The 20,684-nt window shown below is 50.6% G+C and overlaps 1 protein-coding gene across 1 annotated transcript in view; it reads left to right on the top strand.

Moving 5' to 3' along the window:
- lamc1 (laminin, gamma 1) overlaps window positions 1-17,385 on the top strand; it is a 47,288-nt gene extending 29,903 nt beyond the window's left edge. Inside the window, exons 4-28 of the mRNA XM_079750413.1 lie at window positions 35-201; window positions 786-974; window positions 2,066-2,183; window positions 2,661-2,759; window positions 4,006-4,142; window positions 4,632-4,754; window positions 5,026-5,215; window positions 5,349-5,461; window positions 5,642-5,863; window positions 6,432-6,620; window positions 7,011-7,256; window positions 7,592-7,745; window positions 8,332-8,474; window positions 8,607-8,785; window positions 8,904-9,060; window positions 9,713-9,918; window positions 10,949-11,025; window positions 11,211-11,348; window positions 11,596-11,740; window positions 11,898-12,047; window positions 12,914-13,028; window positions 13,352-13,551; window positions 13,980-14,138; window positions 14,445-14,544; window positions 14,951-17,385. Of these exons, the coding sequence (XP_079606539.1) occupies window positions 35-201; window positions 786-974; window positions 2,066-2,183; window positions 2,661-2,759; window positions 4,006-4,142; window positions 4,632-4,754; window positions 5,026-5,215; window positions 5,349-5,461; window positions 5,642-5,863; window positions 6,432-6,620; window positions 7,011-7,256; window positions 7,592-7,745; window positions 8,332-8,474; window positions 8,607-8,785; window positions 8,904-9,060; window positions 9,713-9,918; window positions 10,949-11,025; window positions 11,211-11,348; window positions 11,596-11,740; window positions 11,898-12,047; window positions 12,914-13,028; window positions 13,352-13,551; window positions 13,980-14,138; window positions 14,445-14,544; window positions 14,951-15,207 (3,973 nt within the window). The 3' untranslated portion in view covers window positions 15,208-17,385. The remainder of the gene's footprint in view (window positions 1-34; window positions 202-785; window positions 975-2,065; window positions 2,184-2,660; window positions 2,760-4,005; window positions 4,143-4,631; window positions 4,755-5,025; window positions 5,216-5,348; window positions 5,462-5,641; window positions 5,864-6,431; window positions 6,621-7,010; window positions 7,257-7,591; window positions 7,746-8,331; window positions 8,475-8,606; window positions 8,786-8,903; window positions 9,061-9,712; window positions 9,919-10,948; window positions 11,026-11,210; window positions 11,349-11,595; window positions 11,741-11,897; window positions 12,048-12,913; window positions 13,029-13,351; window positions 13,552-13,979; window positions 14,139-14,444; window positions 14,545-14,950) is intronic.
- Window positions 17,386-20,684: the final 3,299 nt, after the last annotated feature.

The raw sequence follows: 20,684 nt of genomic DNA, 5'->3' as shown, positions 1-20,684 counted from the left end.
TGACCCTTTGCTCCCTCGCCCTTTCTCTCATAAGGTGCAAGTGTAACGGCCACGCCAGCGAGTGTGTGAGGAACAACAGGGGGCGCCTGGTGTGTAACTGCAAGCACAACACGGGGGGCGCCGACTGCAACGTGTGTGAGCCCTTCTACAACGACAGGCCCTGGGGCCGTGCCACCGCTGAGACCCCCAACGAGTGTCTGCGTGAGTCCACGGCCTGCGTCCACACACACACACACACACACACACACACACACACACACACACACACACACACACACACACACACACACACACACACACACACACACACACACACACACACACACACACCGTTAACAGACCCACAGCCAGGGTCTGTAGCATCCCTCACAGGGGACGGGAATCCTCTTTAGATGAGGCTCTGTGGGAAGACAACATTGAAGATAACTTGCAGCATACGTCAATGAGACCACTTAGACCTGGGGTACACGGCACGCCTTGGTTCATTTGAGTTTCTCTGGTGCAGTTCTGACCCATCTATGATTGATCAAGACGTTCTTTGTGTGCCACAATCCACCAGATCTCAACCCTCACGGAATGAAATCCCATTGAAAAGCGGAACCACGCGCATTTCCACTCACACACGCGTTTGAATCTCCCTTAATAAATATGATGCAGAACTATTGACATATCCTCAACACTCTGGTCCCCTGTTGCCTAATCTATTGCCATGGTAACTGTGAACCGATATTTGAAGGTGTGTGTGTGTCCGTGTCCGTGTCCGTGTCCGTGTGTCCGTCCTACAGCATGTAACTGCAACGGGAAGAGTTCGGAGTGCTACTTCGACCCGGAGCTGTACCGGGCCTCCGGGCACGGCGGCCACTGCCGGGGCTGCGCTGACAACACCGACGGGCCCAACTGCGAGCGCTGCCTTGACGACTACTACCGCGCCCAGTCCGGGGGTCGCTGCCTGCCCTGCGGCTGCAGCCCAGTGGGTGAGTTCCCGCGCTTATCCTCCCCAGCTTCGCCTGCGTTCCCCCTGTCACACATCCCCCGCTCACTCCCGTCCCTTCACGCTCTCATCCTTTCGCCCTTGTAGCACTCAGATACTCGCAAGTTTATCCTCTCACTCACTCACGCTGTCACCCAGTGTAAGAGGACTGTAGCTCTAACCTTATGTGGTGAAGTGCAGCCTGTACAGAACATAGAGCTGTGGCCAATAGCACATGGAGCTGCAGCATGTACAACGTAGGGCCGCAGTGTGATGGCTACCGGTCCGGGCTCCTCTCTATATGGTTTCTATTGGACTCTAACGATGCGTTTCGCGAGTTGGATCTGACATTTCCTCCCTCTCCCTCTCTGACCGCATGTTTTTTAAACGGTAGCAGATGTGTTGGTTTAAACCCATGCTGCTGTATTCTGCTAAACACACGCCCACAGGCACACACACACACGGGTGTGATGTTGTGAGATGGTTCTGGTGGCAGCGGGTCAGAATGTGGTTTTCATAACGTGCCTGGTGTTTTTCCTCACTTCAGTAAATGATATGTTTAACTTCTCTGTACTGTGACACCTCTCCTCCCTTCTCTCCTCCTCCTGCTTCCCTCTCTCCTCCTCCCTTCTCTCCTCCTCTTCTCCTCTCCTCCTCCCTTCATTCCTCTCCTTCTCCCTGCCCTCCTCTCCTTCACTCCTCTCCTCTCCTCCTCCCTTCAATCCTCTCATCCTCCCTTCTCTCCTCTGCTCCTCCCTTCTCTCCTCTCCTTCTCCCTTCACTTCTCTCCTCCTCTCGTTCTCCCTTCACTCCTCTCGTTCTCCCTTCAATCCTCATCCCTTATCCTCCCTGCTCCTCCACTCCGTCTCTTCTCCTTCCTCTTCAGATGCTCTCCTCCACCCATCCTCTTCCGCTCCTCTCATTGTATTTAATAATATGCCACTTACCGTATTAACCAAAGAGGGGTACACTACTGCATGCATAAACACGTCAGCAGGAATAGAACCCCTGACCCTGTGCTGTGTGGATGCCTCGCTCTACCAGTTGACCTGACGGGCCCTGTTCCCTCCCTCTATCTCCCCTGCTGTGCTGCAGGCTCTCTGAGCACCCAGTGTGCCACCGGGGGGCGCTGCAGCTGTAAACCAGGAGTGACGGGAGACAAGTGTGACCGCTGTCAGCCTGGATACCACACACTGACCGAGGCTGGCTGCAGGTAGCCTGCCTGTCTGTCTGTCTGTCTGTCTGTCTGTCTGTCTGTCTGTCTGTCTGTCTGTCTGTCTGTCTGTCTGTCTATTTAAATGTCAGCCCCATAATGTTAGCATTCAATGAGCATCATGTTGTCGGCATGACGTGGACATTTGCATCAGGATAAGCACTTTTTGTTTACTTTGGTTGATGTCCGTTCTGTGATCAACAAAAAACCGCAGACTAGCCGTGTTTATGTCTGAGTGTAACATGAACATACTCCGGGCACTCCGTCCGAAAGGTCAACCATCTGCTGGTTTCACGTCTCCATTTCTCACACGTTGTTTTCATTTTGTTCCAATTCAAAACCGTGACTTGCTCCTGTGTCCACAGCTCAAGTGGATTTTTAGGAAGGATCTAAACAAAAAAACAAAAAAAACTTGTGATTGGGGCATGCTGTAGTCTGTCAAACAGAGCTGTAATGTGATTGGTTGATTTCCCGCAGGCCGTGCTCATGTGACCCGTCGGGAAGCACGCAGGAGTGTGATGTGGACACCGGACGCTGCAAGTGTAAAGAGAACGTAGAGGGCTTCAACTGTGACCGGTACGCACATGCACGCACACACACACACACAAGGCACACGGCATCCAGTCGGTTGGCTGAGGGGATAGAACACATAGCCTTTTATCACCGAGGAAACCAGTCTGTTTCATGGCCATAGAAAGAACTCTAGAGTTACATCACAGATCCTCACCCCTCCCTCCCCCTGGCTGACCACTGACCCCCGGTGGGAGACGTTCTGGTGGGGCGAGCCACTCGGCCAATCCAAACAGGATGTTGTGCTCCTACTTATACGGTCTGACACCGGTCCCATGCAGACCGTGAGACCGTGCCAGCATGGCTCCCATGGCACAGGGTCAGCAACACAGAGGTCAAAGTTCACACTTACAGGGCACAGCAGTGGAACCAGATTAGGCCCTGCTTCACACACATTTATTAATATAGTTTTTTTCATTAATTATACAAACATTTTAAGGCATGATTTGAACTAAATTATTCTAGTTACTAGTCTCTAGATACTAGTTAGTAGTGCGCCCACCATGTGGGCATTATGTATTGTAGTGACCCAGGTTCGATTCCAAGCTGTGGTCCTGTGCTACGTGTCATTCCCTCTCTTCACTCTCCTTTCCATAAAGGCTCAAAATGCCCATCAAATATTGATCTATATATTTAAGACACTGAAGCAATCTTTTAATGGTACACGGCGTGAAGGGGCGACTACAGATAAGGAGTCTTGCTCTCGGATGCCAACAGGTAGACTGCAGACATTGGGTAACCCAGACCCAGTCCCTTTCATCTGGGAGCCACTGTAACCACGACACTATCCTGCCTTTATCATGGTCCCCAACCCTACTCAAATATAGGATAAATACATTGTTTGGAAGACATTTTATAACATATATGCAGATTAAACCCTGTACCTCTTTTCTAAGGCTGGGTGTTATCAGCGTCTGTACTGTTAGTTGCTCGGGAGGAGGGCTGGAGCTGAACAGAACCTTGTTGTTGTGTGTTTAGATGGGTTGAGGTGGGTTCTGAGGTGTTGGTTCTACGGCTTGGTCTAAACAGTAAAACCTGTGTGTTAAGCTGAAATGGGTTCTTAGGGGGTGGTTCTAAACAGAACGTTTTTCTGAGAATGAGGTGGTTTCCAGGGCTGCGTCTTAACATTGGAACCTGTGTGTTAAGCTGATGTTGAGGTGGGTTCTAAGGGATTGGTTTGAATGTTCTAAGGGGTTGTTCTAAGGTTCTCCGGCTGGGTCTAAACTGTAGAACCTGTGTGTTGTCTGTTCAGCTGCAACCTGGGCTTCTTCAACCTGGACCCCCAGAACCCCCAGGGCTGCACGCCCTGCTTCTGCTTCCAGCACTCCTCTGTGTGTGACAGCGCCGAGGGATACAGCATCAGTTCCATCTCCTCCTCCTTCAGCAGAGGTATGATGCTAGTGCTGAAGCTAAAGTTATGATGATGCTAGTGCTGAAGCTGATGTTATGATGATGCTAGTGCTGAAGCTATTGTTTATGATGATGCTAGTGCTGAAGCTGATGTTATGATGATGCTAGTGCTGAAGCTATTGTTTATGATGATGCTAGTGCTGAAGCTATTGTTTATGATGATGCTAGTGCTGAAGCTATTGTTTATGATGATGCTAGTGCTGAAGCTATTGTTTATGATGATGCTAGCTAATAGGCTATTGTTGATGATTAGTGCTGAAGCTAGTGCTGAAGCTTTTGTACTTCACTATGCTAGTGCTAGAGATTTTGTTAATTATTATGCTAGTTCTGAAGCTAGTGTTTATGGTGATGCTACAACTGCTAATGCCGATACAAATGCTAAATCTAATGTAGACGATAATGGTAACATTTTAATAATGATGTTAATAATATGAAGGCTAATGGAAATGCTACTGTGTGTGTGAGCAGATGATGAGCAGTGGACGGGTCAGCAGAGGGACTCCAGCAGTGTGCCAGTGGAGTGGTCGTCCAGCACCCAGGAGATCTCCCTCATGGCAGAAGACTACTTCCCCATGTACTTCATTGCTCCAGGTAAGCGTCAGCGGTAATGTAGTTCTAGCTCTGAGCATCATGCTTAGTGGTACGTCTGGCTGAGCTTCATGGGTAATGTAGTTCTAGCTCAGAGCATCATGCTTAGTGGTACGTCTGGCTGAACTTCATGGGTAAAGGAACCTCTATCTGAGCATCATGGGTGTTGTATGCCTAGCTTTAGCCTCATAGGTGATATAGGCCTAGCTGTAGCATCACGGGCAATGTAGGCCTAGCTGTTGCATCATGAGTCATTTGGTCCCCCCCCTAACAGAGAAGTTCCTGGGTAACCAGCTGCTGAGCTACGGTCAGAACCTGAGCCTGAACTTCCGCGTGGGCCGACGGGACAACCGGATGTCAGCCGAGGACCTGGTGCTGGAGGGGGCGGGGCTCCGGGTGGCCGTGCCACTCATCGCCCAGGGCAACGCCTACCCCAGCGAGAACGTGCAGACCTATGTGTTCAGGTGAGAGGCAGAGAGGTGATGGTGGTGACGAGGGTGTCAGAGGAGGGCGGGGCCTCTGGGTGCTGATGGTCCTTTATGACCCTATATTCTGGGGATATTAAACGGTGTGTGTGTGTGTGTGTCTCTCTCTCAGGCTCCATGACCAGACCAACTACCCCTGGAGGCCGAGCCTCAGCCACCCAGAGTTCCAGAAACTTCTCCACAACCTGACCGCCATCAAGATCCGAGGAACCTACAGCGAGAAAAGTACACACACACACACACACACACACTTTTGCACACCTAGTACACACACCCACTCGTGCATACGCGATTACACCCCACGTGTGCGTGCGTGCGTGCGCACACACACACACACACACACACACACACACACACGGCCTTCTCCATCCTGTGCTAACGTCCCCCTCCCTGTGGTGGTCTCAGGTTCCGGTCACATGGGCGCCGTGTCCCTGGTGACGGCGCGGCGCGGCCCGGGGCTGCCGGCCCGCTGGGTGGAGCAGTGCACGTGTCCCCCGGGCTACCAGGGCCAACACTGTGAACAGTGCAGCCCCAAGTACCGCCGCGCGCAGCCCGGCCTGGGGGCCTTCAGCGCCTGCGAGCCCTGCAACTGCAACGGCCACAGCGACTCCTGCCACCCCACCTCAGGTCGGACAGCGCCCTCTGGTGGCCGGGGGGTGGGAGGGAGGGGAGCACTGGGACGCATGCCGTCGCTGCAGGGACAGTGCTGGGTACTGGGGCGGCTTTGTGGCGGATTGGGTTTGAGGTTGTTTTGATTGTTAAAGGTTTACGTTAATGGGACGAAATCCATGTTTTTATTAGTCTGTGAATAGTCCCATAGATTAGTGTTTTCCCTTTTGAAGTCCTCTGACCTATTAGTTCTCAAAGCAATCTGCTTCAATAAAGATGGAAATAACACCGATATGCATTATGGATGCTTCGGTTTCTGTCAGCTTTACATGTGTTAATTGAACTGGGTATTTTGCAGGCTCTCGTTTTGATCATTCCATTGGTCTTGGATGGTTTTAATGGTTCTACTGGTTTAATGCCTCTACTTGCACTGTTCATAATGGATCCACTGGTTCCACTGTTTTTAATGGCTGATTGTTTTACTGGTGATGCTGGTTTTAATTGCTCTACTAGTTGTACCGGTTTTAATGGCTCCACCCTTTCTACTGGTTCCACTGGTTTTAATGGTTCTGCGTGTGTTTTCCAGGTGCGTGTGAGTGCAAGCACGACACGGCGGGCCAGAGCTGTGAGCGGTGTAAGGACGGTTACTACGGCGACTCCACCAAGGGCACCGACGAAGACTGCGAGGCCTGCCCCTGTCCCAACGGAGCCACCTGCGCCGTGGTGCCGCGCACCACGGAGGTGGTCTGCACCAACTGTCCCCCTGGAACCACAGGTAGGCTGGGGCACCAGGGACCATGGGGGGGTCTGGATCTGGGGCTGGAACTTTTAAGGGGCTGGAACTTTTAAGGGGCTGGAACTTTTAAGGGGCTGGAGCTTTTAAGGGGCTGGAGCTTTTAAGGGGCTTGAACTTTTAAGGGGCTGGTACTTTTAAGGGGCTTGAACTTTTAAGGGGCTTGAACTTTTAAGGGGCTTGAACTTGTAAGCGGCTTGAACTTTTAGGGGTCTGGAACATTTAAGGGTCCGGACCTCAGGGCCTTGAACTTTTAAGGGTCTGGACGTCCGGGTCTGGATCTCAGGGTCCTGAGTCACGGCAGTGGAGATCCCCCTAGCCTAGACGGACGCGTCATCAGCCCTTAACCCCAGGGTCTCCCCACCCCCCCAGGGAAGCGGTGTGAGCTGTGTGACGACGGCTTCTTCGGGGACCCGCTGGGCCAGAAGGGGGCGGTGCGGGCCTGCCGCGCGTGCAAGTGCAGCGACAACATGGACCCCAACGCCGTGGGCAACTGCGACCGCGAGACGGGCGAGTGCCTCAAGTGCATCCACAACACGGACGGCTTCTTCTGCGACCGCTGCAAGGAGGGTTTCTACGGCAACGCCCTGGCCCCCAGCCCCGCAGACAAGTGCAAAGGTGTGTGGGGGGGGGTGTTGTGTGGTTAGTGTGTGTTTGTGGTTGCAGTGTTTTTTTTGGGAATGTGTTTGTTTGTGTATTGATAGTGTTATCACTGTTAATGCTATATTCATTTTACTATTACATAATTAGTCGTTTCCCGGCTGATAAAATAAGTACATTTACTGTTCTAGTAAGTATAATATATTGTGTCTATTCTATATAGATCAAACCTATTTCAACATATTTATGCTTCAGAGTTGTATGTGGCATCACTGTTAATAAAAGTATAATAAGTCTTTTAAAGTGTAACATATAAACATAACATGTCTAACCTGCCCCCCCCCCCCCCCCAGCCTGCTCCTGCTCGCCCCTTGGGACCAAGGGCCAGCAGACCAGCTGTGCCCAGGTCACGGGCCAGTGCCCCTGCCTGCCCCAGGTGTCCGGCCGCGACTGCAGCGTGTGTGAGCCCGGCTTCTACAACCTGGCCAGCGGAACGGGCTGTGAACGGTACCACCTCCACCGTCCCTCCTCCTCCCGCCTGCACACTCCCTACCCTCTCCTCTCCCCCGTCCTCTTTCCCTCTTCATCTCTCCTCACCCCTTACCCCTCGTCAGACCTCCTTGCCCCTCTCCTCTTCCTCCTCTGCCCTCCTCCTTCTCCTCGTTCTCTCCATCGCTTCTAATCTCTCCTCTCTCCTCATCTCTGCTCAGTCATCTTCCTCCTCTCCTGTCTCTCTTTCTTTCTTTCTTTCTTTCTTTCTTACTTTCTCTCTGTCTCTTTCTTCCTTCCTTTCTTTCTGTCTCTTTCTTTCTTTCTTTCTTTCTTTCTTTCTTTCTTTCTTTCCATCTCTTTCTTTCTTTCTTTCTTTCTTTCTTTCCATCTCTTTCTCTCTGTCTCTTTCTTTCTTTGTTTGTTTCTTTCTTTCTTTCCGTCTCTCTTTCTCTCTGTCTCTTTCTTTCTTTCTTTCTTTCCGTCTCTCTTTCTCTCTGTCTCTTTCTTTCTTTCTTTCCGTCTCTCTTTCTCTCTGTCTCTTTCCCCCCCCCCCCCCCCCCCCCATCAGTGTCAGTGTGTGATGCTATCCCTCCCTCTACAGGTGTAGCTGTGATCGTGTCGGCTCCACCAGCGGCCTGTGTGACATCGCCTCAGGGCAGTGTGAGTGCCAGCCGGGGGTGGCGGGTCAACAGTGCGAACGCTGCGAGGTCAACTTCTTCGGCTTCGGGTTGTCGGGCTGCAAACGTAAGAGCGCCGCAAAGTCTTTTCCGAATGAATAAAAACTTAAGAGTGCTAAATGCAACACAACTAGAAACACACTCGGCTGGTATTGACCTCTGACCTCTCTGTGACACCCCCCCCCCCCAACTCCCCCAGCGTGTGACTGTGACCCCGAGGGTTCTTCGTCGGGCCAGTGTCGCGAGGACGGCCGGTGCGAGTGCCGGCCCGGGTTCGTGGGCTCCCGCTGTGACATGTGCGAGGAGAACTACTTCTACAACCGCTCGGCCCCCGGCTGCCAGCAGTGTCCCAACTGCTACAGCCTGGTCCGGGACAAGGTGAGGCTGTCCGCCCGCCGGGGGGCTCCTCTCGGCCCGCCCAGTTTAAAGGCACTCAGACCGCGGGGCTGTGTGTGTGTGTGTGTGTGTGTGGCTGACTGTGACCTCGCCCATCCAGGTGAACCAGCAGAGGCAGAAGCTGCACGACCTCCAGAACCTGATCGACAACCTGAGCTCCAGCAAGGACCAGCCCAGCGACGCGGCCTTCGAAGAGCGCCTCCGTGAGGCAGAGAGGGCCATCATGGAACTGCTGGAGGAGGCCCAGACTAGCAAAGGTACCACCTTATGCCCCCCCCACCATAGTATACACCACCACAACAGCCTTATACCCCATTACCTTATACCACATCACCCCCACCCCAATCAGTGTTTACCACAACCCGGTCACCGCATAAGCTCCCTAACCCCAGCTGTATATCCCTTCTCGACCACCACAACCACCACCCTATTTCTCATCACCACACCACCTCAACCACCACCGGTGTAGCGTTTATAGTCTGCAGTGTGTTTACTAGTGTTCGCTCTCTCCCATCCTCCCCCTCTCTCTCTTTCTCCCCCCTCTCCCTCTCTGCCCCTCTCCCTCTCCCCCCCTCTCCCTCCCCCCCTCTCTCTCTCTTCCCCCCCCTCCTCCTCCCCCTCACTCTCTCCCTCCCCCCCCTCTCTCCCCCCCCTCTCTCTCTCTCTTCCCCCCCTCCTCCTCCCCCTCACTCTCTCCCTCTCCGCCCTCTCCCTCCCCCCTCTTCCTCCCCCCCCTCTCTCTCTCTTCCCCCCCTCCTCCCCCCCCTCACTCTCTCCCTCCCCCCCCTCTCTCTCCCTCTCCACCCTCTCCCTCCCCCCCCCCTCTCTCTCTCTTCCCCCCCCCTCCTCCTCCCCCTCACTCTCTCCCTCTCCACCCTCTCCCTCCCTCCCCCCCCCCTCTCCCCCCAGACGTGGACAAGGGTCTCCTGGAGCGGCTGGCCTCCATCAACGGCACCCTGACGACCCAGTGGAACCGGCTGCAGAACATCCGCAGCACGGTGGACCAGAGCGGGGCGCAGGCGGACAAGGCCCGCACGCGCGTGCAGCACGCCGAGGAGCTCATCGACCGCGCCCGCCACCAGCTGGACAATGCCCGGGCCGCCATCGCTAACGTGGTGGGTGGAGGAGGAACCGGCCCGGTCTGGTGGTGGTGGTGGTGTTGGCGGCAGCCTAGTCAGGTCTTACCCGAGATGGACTTTAGTAATCCATGGCGGGATATATGGGCGGCAGTGGAAAATAGAATTAATTTAAATTAAAATGTAACTTCGGAGAATAGGTATGCATTGACAATGTGAGAATAATAAATATAGACCCCAAAAATGTATTTTGTTTTATCAGGTACTATTGACATACAGCTCCGATCATACCAGACCACCTCAGATCTGCTATGATCTGAGCTGGGCTGATCACGGTCGGGACTGTCTGTGAACCCCACTCTGACTGTAAAGCCTTCCACACTTTTCAGTGCAAGCCCCTGAAGGATTGAGAGTAGTCTGGACTTGGGTTTAGTCTAGTGCTGTCAAGCGATTTAAATATTTAATCGTGATTAATCGCATTAATGTCATAGTTAACTCTCGATTAATCGCACATTTATTCATATTCTAAAAATTCCCTTGATTTCGTGCTGCTAGCCTTTTAGTGAGATCAGAGAGTGTTGAGAACGACAGTAAGAAGAGAGACCCGCAGTGATTTCAACCCGGTCCACTTGACATCGGGTGCATGACAGTGGTAGGCCTTCCGTAAAACGGGCTTTTATTTGTTTCAATCACTGAACTTTCGAACAAAACTCTTGCTCAGCAAAGATGGGTAATACTATAACATTTATTATTTAAACCAGTATGAATATTCCTCCTTGCCCCAACAAGTTTGTGCGGCGTGCTTGTTGTTGTGTTTCCGGTGTAGATCCGGTATGGTGTTGTAGTTTTTCTAACGTGACTAGTTGTTGCTAGACAGCAGGTGAAAATACAACGACGTTTGCCAAAAGAGCGTTAATCGCCCGCTTAAAAAATTAACGCCGTTAAAATTGGTTTGCGTTAACGCCGTTAATAACGCGTTAAACTGACAGCACTAGCTTAGTGCCTTTGTTAACCCCCTGGGGGTGGTGGTTCAGTATTGTACTAACAGGGTTCCTCTCTGGTCTCCCAGAACATCCCAACCCCCCTCCCTGGAGACCCCAACAACATGACCCTGCTGGCCGAGGAGGCGCGCACGCTGGCCGACAAGTAAGATCAGCCCTTTCTGGATGTCTTTCTGTTTTTTAAGGACTTGTATTGAACATTTATTGTATTTAGGGTTAGAGATTTGGAGTACGGTTTTTATTTTTTTTGTTGTTTTTTTTTGCTTGTTTTTGATTGCGATTGTCTTGAGATTATTCCTAACATAATGGCATCACTAACTTTATTTCTAGGCACAAGATGGACGCCGACCAGATCGAAAAGATCGCTAAGGACGCCAACGACACGTCCACCAAGGCCTACAACCTGCTGACGAAGACCCTGGACGGAGAGGGCAAGACCGGCCAGGAAATCGACGAGCTCAACAGGAAGTATGTCATCCAACTTCCTGAGGGAGGGAGGGACAGGGACACACACACACACACACACACACACACACACACACACACACACACACACACACACACACACACACACACACACACACACACACACACACACACACACGGGGCTGAACTGACGTGCACAGCTCAGAGGAAGTCCCGAGATGAGGCTGACAGGATGGATCACTGTGGCGTTGGTGGAAAGGCGATTGTTGCTCAAGGTGTGTGTCTACAGGTACAACGAGGCCAAGGAGCTGGCCAAGGCGCTGGAGAAGCAGGCCAACAAGGTCCACGCGGAGGCGGAGGAGGCCGGGGAAAGGGCGGTGCAGATGATGGCCAACCTGACCAGCCTGCCCACCTACGACACCGAGGCCCTGGAGGTATGTACCGCCGCCACCACCACCACAGGCAGGCTAGTGGGGCTGTACAACGGTGTGGGGTAGGGGAGGGGGAGAGAGAGGTGGAGAGAGAGAGAGTGAATGAGTGTGTACCAGAGGGTGAACCAGAACCGTCTGTGTGTGTGTGTGTGTTGTTCAGAACGAGGCCATTAACATCCAGAAGGAAGCCTCGGACCTGGACAAGTTGATCGACAAAACGGAGAAGGAGTACAACGAGCTGAGAGACGACCTCAAGCCCAAGGAACAGGAAGTCCGCAAGCTGCTGGAGAAGGGCAAGTCGGAACAGCAGGTACAGGAGGTTTCCCCGCTCTTAATGTGAAAATACTACATGTACATATACTGTGTCATGCCACAGTATGGGTCATTGAGCAAGGCATCAGGATGTTCCTCGTGACAGTGAGGTCACCCAACGGAGTCGCACACATTTGAATCATAGCTCCCTCGGACCCAGTCAACCCAAATTTGACTTCAAAATAAAAGATCCCCCATCTATTAAAACTGAATTTAATGATGGTGAGTTATCAACCAGCTGATGGCTGCCGTCATCATGACCTCATACAGGGAGAGAGAATCTGTCTATCTGTCCTTCTGCCTAATATTAGCCTCCATGGGTGAGGCAGGGGCGCGTGCTAGCCGTCAGTGTGGCGATGCTATACATAGCGCTAGCTCGCTGCGCTAGCCCACGGAGACACTGAGGCCATTCTTCATTCAACGGCCGTCTCTCCCGGCAACAGGGAGGGTCACGTTGCGTCATGGATTTGACTCTTTTCATCCAAAGAGACGTACTGTGATTGAACAAATAACAGGGGGTCGGAGGTAGCGTCAGAAGGCTGGAATCGAACCGGGAACCTCCTGGGCCTATTCCCACTCACATAGGTCTCGTTGTGTCTAGTCTACAGTGACCAGAGAGGGACGAACCGCTAGAGGTTAAAGTTTGTACCGAGGGACTGATGGTGTTAAAGTGGTGCTAAACTTGGCTATGGTCGGTTTGATTCATTGTTACTCTCTCAGTTGGGAGGGGTTAATGTCATGAGCCGTAGTCCTCCTTCAGAACATTGTCAATGGTTTTTAACTGTTGAATGGTGTTAGCAGGGGATAATGCTGGATTGTTAGCTTACTGTTAGCGGGTGCTAATGCTCAATATGTTGTTTACAGACGGCAGACCAGCTGTTAGCACGCGCCGACGCGGCTAAAGCTCAGGCTGAAGAGGCGGCTAAGAAGGGAAGGTCCACCTACCAGGAGGCTCAGGACATCCTGGCTAACCTCAGAGGTACCCGTCTGTCTGTCAACCTGGCTTGCTTTCTGTCTGTCTCGGTGTGGACTGTAGTTGGTCCTCCTGCCTATCTGGTCTCCTTCTGTCTTGTCTGTCTGTCCGTCTCTGTCTGTCTGCCTTGTGGCTTGTCTGTCTGAGTCTGACTGCTTGTCCGTCTGCTCTGTGGTTCTGGCCTGTCTGTATATCAGTCTGTTTCTGTAGTTCTGGACCGTCTGTCTGTCTTGTCTGTAGTTATGTCCTGTCTATTGGTCTGGTCTGTAGTTCCGGCCGGGCTGGTGTTTTTCTCTGTCCTCGTTTGTGACCCTACCTCCTGCCCCCAGACTTCGACCAGCGCGTGAACGACAACAAGACGGCGGCGGAGGAAGCCATGAGGAAGATCCCTCTCATCAACGCCACCATCATCGCGGCCAACGAGAAGACGCGGCAGGCGGAAGCGGCGCTAGGCAACGCCGCTGCCGACGCCCGTGAGGCCAAGGCCAAGGCTGAGGACGCGGAGAAGATCGCCAGCACCGTGCAGAAGGTACCAGAGAGAGACTATTACACAGGGAGAGACTATTACACAGGGAGAGACTATTACACAGGGAGAGACGCTACACAGGGAGAGAGAGAGACTATTACACCAAGAGAGAGGGACTATTACAGACTATTACACATTGACTATTACGACCAGAGACTGTTATACCCAAAGAGAGACTATTATACCCAGATATAGAGACTATTACACACAGAGACTATTACATCCAGAGAGAGAGAGACTATTACATCCAGAGAGAGAGAGACTATTACACCCAGAGAGAGAGACCCTATTACACCCAGAGAGAGAGAGACTATTACACCCAGAGAGAGAGAGACTATAACACCCAGAGAGTGAGAGACTATTACACCCAGAGAGAGAAAGAGAGAGAGACTTTAGAGACAGCCGGGCCTGATGCCGCGTCCTCTGCGCAGGGATCTGCTAAGACCAAGCTGGAGGCGGAGAAGGCCTTCCAGGACACCACGGTGCTGGAGAAGGAGGTCGGCACCTTGATGGACCAGCTCAGCGCTGCCGAGGACCAGCTGGGACGCAAGAAGGCCGAGGCGGACCAGGACATGATGATGGCCGGCATGGTACGCCCGATGCAGCGCTCACAGGCTGATGTGTAAAGTGCTAGCTGTGATGAGCAAAACTAGGTGCTAGTGCTAGCTGTGTAAAACAAGGTTTTGTGGCTAGCTCTTAAGTATCAACTAGCTGTTAGTTCTGGCTGTAATGGACGAGACGCGTTAGTGTTTGCTTAAAACTTAAACCAGGTGTTAGTGCTGGCTGTAATGTGTAGAACTAGCTGCTAGTGCTGGCTGTACTGTGTAAAACTGTTAAGTGTAATGTGTAAGCTAGCCGTTTGTTCTATTTTTAATGTTGCTCGATGTTCCCACAAGGCTTCGGACAACGCCAAGGAGGCTGAGGACAATGCCCGTAAGGCCAAGGGTGCCGTCAAGACTGTACTGGGAACCATCGCCGCCCTTCTGGAGCAGCTTGGTAAGTACAGGCTGCACCAGGACAGTCACCAGTAGAAACCAGTTGAGACTCAAGGGGACGTCAAAACTAGTGACCAGGGTTTCGCTTTGGAGATAATTCATTCATTCATAGTTTTAATCTCTGACCAGAGGGTAAAACTCAAAACATTTTGAAACAATGAAATAGGAGCAGGAGAGATAATAACCGAAATTATCCGTTATAGTTAGCCAAACATTGATTGATTGATAATAACTGAAGATAATGTAAGCCTTTAATAAAGCATGTGAATTGGCCGGTTCAACTCGCGAGACAAATATGATTGATAATTAATGATTCACCACAGAAAATAATTGACAAATCAATGATTTTGAACGAACGTGAATAGGGCGAGTTTAAGCTAAACTAAAGCTCCTGATTCCCCTGACAGGCAACATCGACAAGGTGGACCTGAGCAAGCTGAACAAGATCGCCGAGTCGCTGAAGAAGGCCAAGGACAAGATGGCCACCAGCGAGCTGGACAAGAAGCTGGCGGAGCTGAACGAGGTGGCGCGCGGCCAGGAGGAGATGATCAACGACTACGACCGGCAGATCGGCGAGATCCGCGCCGACATCGCCAACCTCAACGACATCAAGAAGACGTTACCGGACGGGTGCTTCAACACGCCCTCTCTAGAGCAGCCCTAACCCCGCCCCCCTAACCCAGACACATGCCCCCTCCTCCATCCCCTCACCCCATCCCTCTCACAAAATCATCCCGGCAACAGAAACGACATACACGCCACCACCGTTGTACCAAAACCCTTACTTTTAATTATTTGATACGTTGGTTCGTCTTGTCTTTTTGCAAGAGAGAGAGAGAGGCAGAGTTTAGTGCCGTGTTCACAGTTTTTTTCAAAATAAAAGCGCACGCTTTTTGTTTTTCCTACATTGAGACGACAGCGGTCGGCCGGGGAACGTGCGACGCGGCGCACCCCCGACGTGCCTCTGAGCCTAGAGCATGCACACACACATACACACACTGTGACTGCGCCCCCCACCCTCGGCTCACCTCCACCCTCCACCCAGACTGTTCAAAGGAAGTTTAACAGCCATTCAGCTGAACCGGAACCAAACCGATATTTCAAAATAACGCGAATAACGGACGTGATTCGGACCAGACCTCCTGTTTGACTCCGTCTGTGGGTTGTGGTTTCAACTGACAGTTTCATGAACTGTTTTTGTTCATCGACCATGTTTGTTGTTTTGGTTTGTTTTTATTTTTTCTTACTAGAAAGCATGCATTGAAGGAATCCTCCAATTTCACTGTACTGTCGTCTGTCTGTCTGTCCTGAAGACACTACAGCCAGGAGATAGAGGGACACACCCCTCTCTCCCTTCTCAGTATTCACACCTCCCTGATCGTCACTCTTCCTCACCCTCTTCCTCAGCCACCTCCTCACGTTCCCACAGAGAATCACAAAGGTCAGAGGTCAAACAGATTTCTAGAAAGTCAAGCTCGGTGTTGTTCTGCGGAAGCTGCTCGCTTGTCTCCTTCGTGTCGCTAATGACCTTTAACCTTCGACCTTGCCCGCTTCCTCTCCCCACCCCCCCACCCCGTGTCCAGGCTCAATCAAACACTATGCAACTTTGTACATTTTGCGTAGTGAAACGTTTTATCTGATACACTGGTGCTAATAATTATTTCAAATGTTCTATTTTTGTGTGAATGTTTTTTATTCTGACGTCGAGTGAGGAGTTTGTTATTTTGTGTAAATATATTCTTAAATAATTCAGGTTTTTATTTTAGTTTTTTTGTTTTGTTTTAAAGCTCTGACACCCAAAACCGCTAGACTATTATCTTTTATCAGAAAGACCCATCAACTCAAATCTCCAGCTAATATATATAAATATATAAATATGGATAACGTCTGTGGTATGTTATAATATGCTTGCTTGTATACATGGCTCTGTGTCGCTGCTCGATAGCTACGCCAATATCTCCTGTGTACTGATTTATTAAGGGTGGTCTCAAGTTAATTAAATGTATTTTTTGTTTTGTTATTTTAATTTTACTTTTATTTTCTCGCGTTCCTATTTTGACCATTTTACTGATCAGGGGTCTTTGTGGCCCCGCCCACCACCTGCCTAACCAATCATATTACTGAATTTATACGCTTTGAGTCCAAGGAAAGTATGCTTCTTCACACAAGTTTCTAGGTAACTTTGTTTAATTAGCATTTTGTGCCTTAATATAAAGGTTGGTTGTAATCACGGTCCCGGTTGAGGACTTTATCTTCCTCCACGTTTATCTTCACCTCTTCATATCCCCCGTCGCTCCAGACGAGAAGCAGGGAACTCCTTCAGGTCCATACAGCTCCTCTTTCCCCCCTGGAGAAACATCTAGAACATCTAGCAAGACGTTCCTCTACCTCCGCCCACTCAAATGTGGCCCGCTCAAACCTTCAAAGTGGCTTTTAAAACTTAATGAAGTTCAGTCGCTCAGCCCTCTGAGGTACCGCCCTCTTTTCATTCACCAGCCTCCTATAGGTTGGATCAACCCCCTTGTACGGCTCCGCTTTGTTGTGGTTGGCTGGGCTGGAGCTGACTTCAATGATGCAGCCAGTAGGCTGGTGTCTGCTATTGGTGGTTAGATCCCTCTTGAAGAGCGCATCGTTAAACAGTGTTCCCGTTTGCTCCGTCACATGTTTTGAGTATCTGAAGCCGTTGGTGTTTCTGCAGTTGGTTCTGTGAGGTCTCCCAGAGTCCTTCTTCATGTCTTGCTCTGTCGACCTCCATCAAAAGGTCATTGTCACCCCCCCGCTGAGGACCTGAAAGAGGCCCGCTTGTACCTGCCTGCCTGTAAATCCAATTGTAACATTTGAATAATAAAATATTACAGGAACCACTCTGGTCACGTGTTTGGATCTTGTTTTGTTATTTTTCTTTGTTGGTTTATATTGCAGAAATAAGTATTTCAGTAAAAAATAACGCAAGATGAGACTTTCTAGACCATTACTACCTTCCTTTTTGTGGCTATTCTTGAATAAAAAGAAAATGTTTAGACGTTCTGAGTGTTGGCAAAGAAATATAGGAGTAGATGAGATCCAGCAGACTGGTTATACCCAGTAAAGGACATACAGCTATGTCCTAACCGGTACACACATGCAGGTGTTCCTATGAACAGCTTTCCTCTCCGGTCCGGACGTGAGTGAATAGGTGTGTGAGGAGGAGGAGCCCAGACAGAAGGGGTCTGCTGAGACATGATGTGGTCATGGGTTGGCTGTCGTCATGACAACCGGGACTAGGTGTGTCTGTGTGTTTTGTCTGGTTCTGTTATTTCTTCCAAGCTCTGTGTGTGTGTGAGTGTGTGTCCTACCGTCTTGTCGGATCACGTCGCAGGGCGTGGCGGAGAACCGAAGGCCCCCGGGCCACAGATGTGTGTGACCCAGTGTCTGAGGGTTCGGGTGGGGCGGCCCACCTCAGTCTTCGTGCCCCGCGGACACGAGGAACGCAACAGGCCGCGTCAGCGAGCTGAACAAAAGGTGGGAGGACAGCAGTGCACTCTGAAGAAACGGAACGCATGGATTTAATCAATCAGTGCTTTTTTTGTGCTTTTGTTCTGGATATTACATTATTAAATGATACCAACACTTTGAAACGTATTTAGATCTTATTTGAAGAAAGCAAATTATTTATATTAAATAAATAATTAAAATATTAGGATTGTGTGATTCAATGACTTGGCTCTCCGCTTAAGTTTCTTTGCAGATTGTTCTGGTTGTGTGTGTGTGTGTGTGTGTGTGTGTGTGTGTGTGTGTGTGTGTTCGGGTGTGCACGCGCCGAATCAACCAATCAAACGGTTCGATCCTATGAAAAACATGAGAATCCGGTCTGACGGAAGTGGACGGTCAAAGTCCGTGCTAGCTGTCGGTGTAATTGTACACCTGGGCGTGGAGGGTGCTCCCTCAGGTGAGTCATGTGTTCAGGACCAGGGAATGGAAACCTTTTGAAGGTGTCAGAAAGGTGAGCATCCGTCAAGGGAGAACGTTCCCCCAGAGAGTTCTGGTCTTGGGATTGCATCACGCCTCACTCAGGAATCTTTAGGATAAGATCTGTCGGAATCCTTCCCTTGAAAGTGAACACTCGCTTTGAGGTTTATCAATGGCTCCTGTTAGGAAATCATGACTTGAGGCATAGACTCTTGACAATGATCATTTATTTTATTGGTTCACTGTTTGGAGATGGTCCAAGATGTAAGTCTTCATCTCTGGGGATTATTGAGTCAGTGCAAACCATTCCGGGAAGCATAGAGATAAAGTTAACATCAAGAGCAGACAAGACCAAGTTACACTTTCAGGAGCAGACATGACAAACAGTTGTCCTTTCCCAAGGGCGGAAAAGCCGTTGCACACCGCAGGGTAGTGTGGTAGTTAGGGAATTCTAGCCAAACTACCAGCCAAAAGTTTCTGGGTTCGAACCCCAATGTCAGCAGTCAGTCTCACTGTCTGCTGAAGCATTGTTGAGCAAGATGATCGTTCTCCTGCTTAAGAATGACTCAAATATGAATTAATGGTCAGTCATGCTGTATGACAGCTTCTGCTAAATGACAAATGATTAAGAAATAGTTACTTGAGCAGGGTCCAACATGAAGTAAGCAACAGCTCTGTGGTGCATAACACGAGGGTAACACCGGGGTCAAAGGCCAAGGTGACCCATTTCTCTCCCCCTTCTCCCTTTTCTTTTGTTTCCGTGACTCAGACAAAAAGCTCAGAGTGATAACCCAACACCAGACTGTTTACCAATGGCCTTGAGCTAATCTACGCCGTGTTTACCGTCCAGAACCTGACTAATGCTCACCGGCATTAGTCTAGCACCCATGGGTGCTGCCGGATCGCTCCAACTGGACCACAATGAGTCAGATGTCCCGCTGGGGCGACTGATCCAACAAGACCCCTTAACGACCAAACCAGACGATGGCTGCCAAACTACAAAGCATGGTGTTCAGGACTGGCTGGGTAAACACTGTGTGCCCACCCAGCCAGACTTGGAGGGGTCACCGAACCACTGGTTTCCCTTATCCAACTGTAGATGGCAGATAAGCTGAAGTCTGGATGAAAATGCCGTTTCACTTCCATCACTTCACATTTGTTGAGTCCAATCATGTCTTTGGAGGCCAGTCGCTCTGGTCGTCCATTGTGGACCAAACCAGACCGGACCAGAAGGCCGCCACCGAGCCAGGGCCTTCAGGTCAACCATGGTCACCCAAAGTTCACCAGACCAGACCTGAGAGCGCAGGAAAGAGGGAGGGAGAGAGGATGGGAGGGTGAGGGGGTAGAACCGCCACCCGAATCATCAAGCAGGGCAGACCTGATTCGGGGACCCCGGCAACAAAGACGTCTGTTGTGTTGGAGTCGGAGCGGGCCGCTGAGAGGCTGGCGTTGTGCGGACCTTATGGAAATGAGGATGGAAAAGTCTGGACGTCCCAGAACAACGCAACTCTGTGGACCGTCCTGCCAGCCGCCACGCAACACGCCGTTTCCTGTTTGTGTATGTGTGTGTGTGGGTGCGACTGAATCATATGTGAGTCACACGTGTGATTGTGTGTTTGGTTGTGTATAAGTGTGATTGTGTGTGCCTGTTTGCACATGCGTGCGTGGGTATGATTGGGTGTGTGTGTGTATAAGATTGTAGGTGTGTGAGTGTGTGTCTGTGATTATACGTTTTATAATTGTGTGTATGTGTTTGAAAAAACAGCGTGTGTGTGCAAACAAGTGCGTCGATTATTGTGTACATAGTGTGTGCCTAAAATATATATAAAAAAATGACAGGATGTTTCCTCTCTTTTAATTCCTTCTTGCTTCATTATTTTGAAAACTATATATATCTTACAGAATATGTACATATTAAGGCTTTTATTAAATGATATGTTAAATGATATCTATTTCATTGTTAATGGTTCAGGGCTGGTTGAATGTGGATGTGTGTGTGTGTGTGTGTGTGTGTGTGTGTGTGTGTGTGTGTGTGTGTGTGTGTGTGTGTGTGTGTGTGTAACGTGTGTGCGTAAGTGTTTATGCATGTTTGAATCACCAGTGAGTAAGTGTTGCGTGTGGCAGCTTGCAGCGGGGCTGATAAAAGCAGCGCTCCGGGACACATGCCGGGATAAGAGTTGTGACACTCCCGGG

The sequence above is a fragment of the Pollachius pollachius genome, assembly GCF_949987615.1.
Source record: "Pollachius pollachius genome assembly, chromosome: 14".
Lineage (NCBI taxonomy): Eukaryota > Metazoa > Chordata > Actinopteri > Gadiformes > Gadidae > Pollachius > Pollachius pollachius.
Note: the sequence above shows the minus strand (reverse complement) of the source record. Positions and strands in the feature narration are given on the sequence as shown.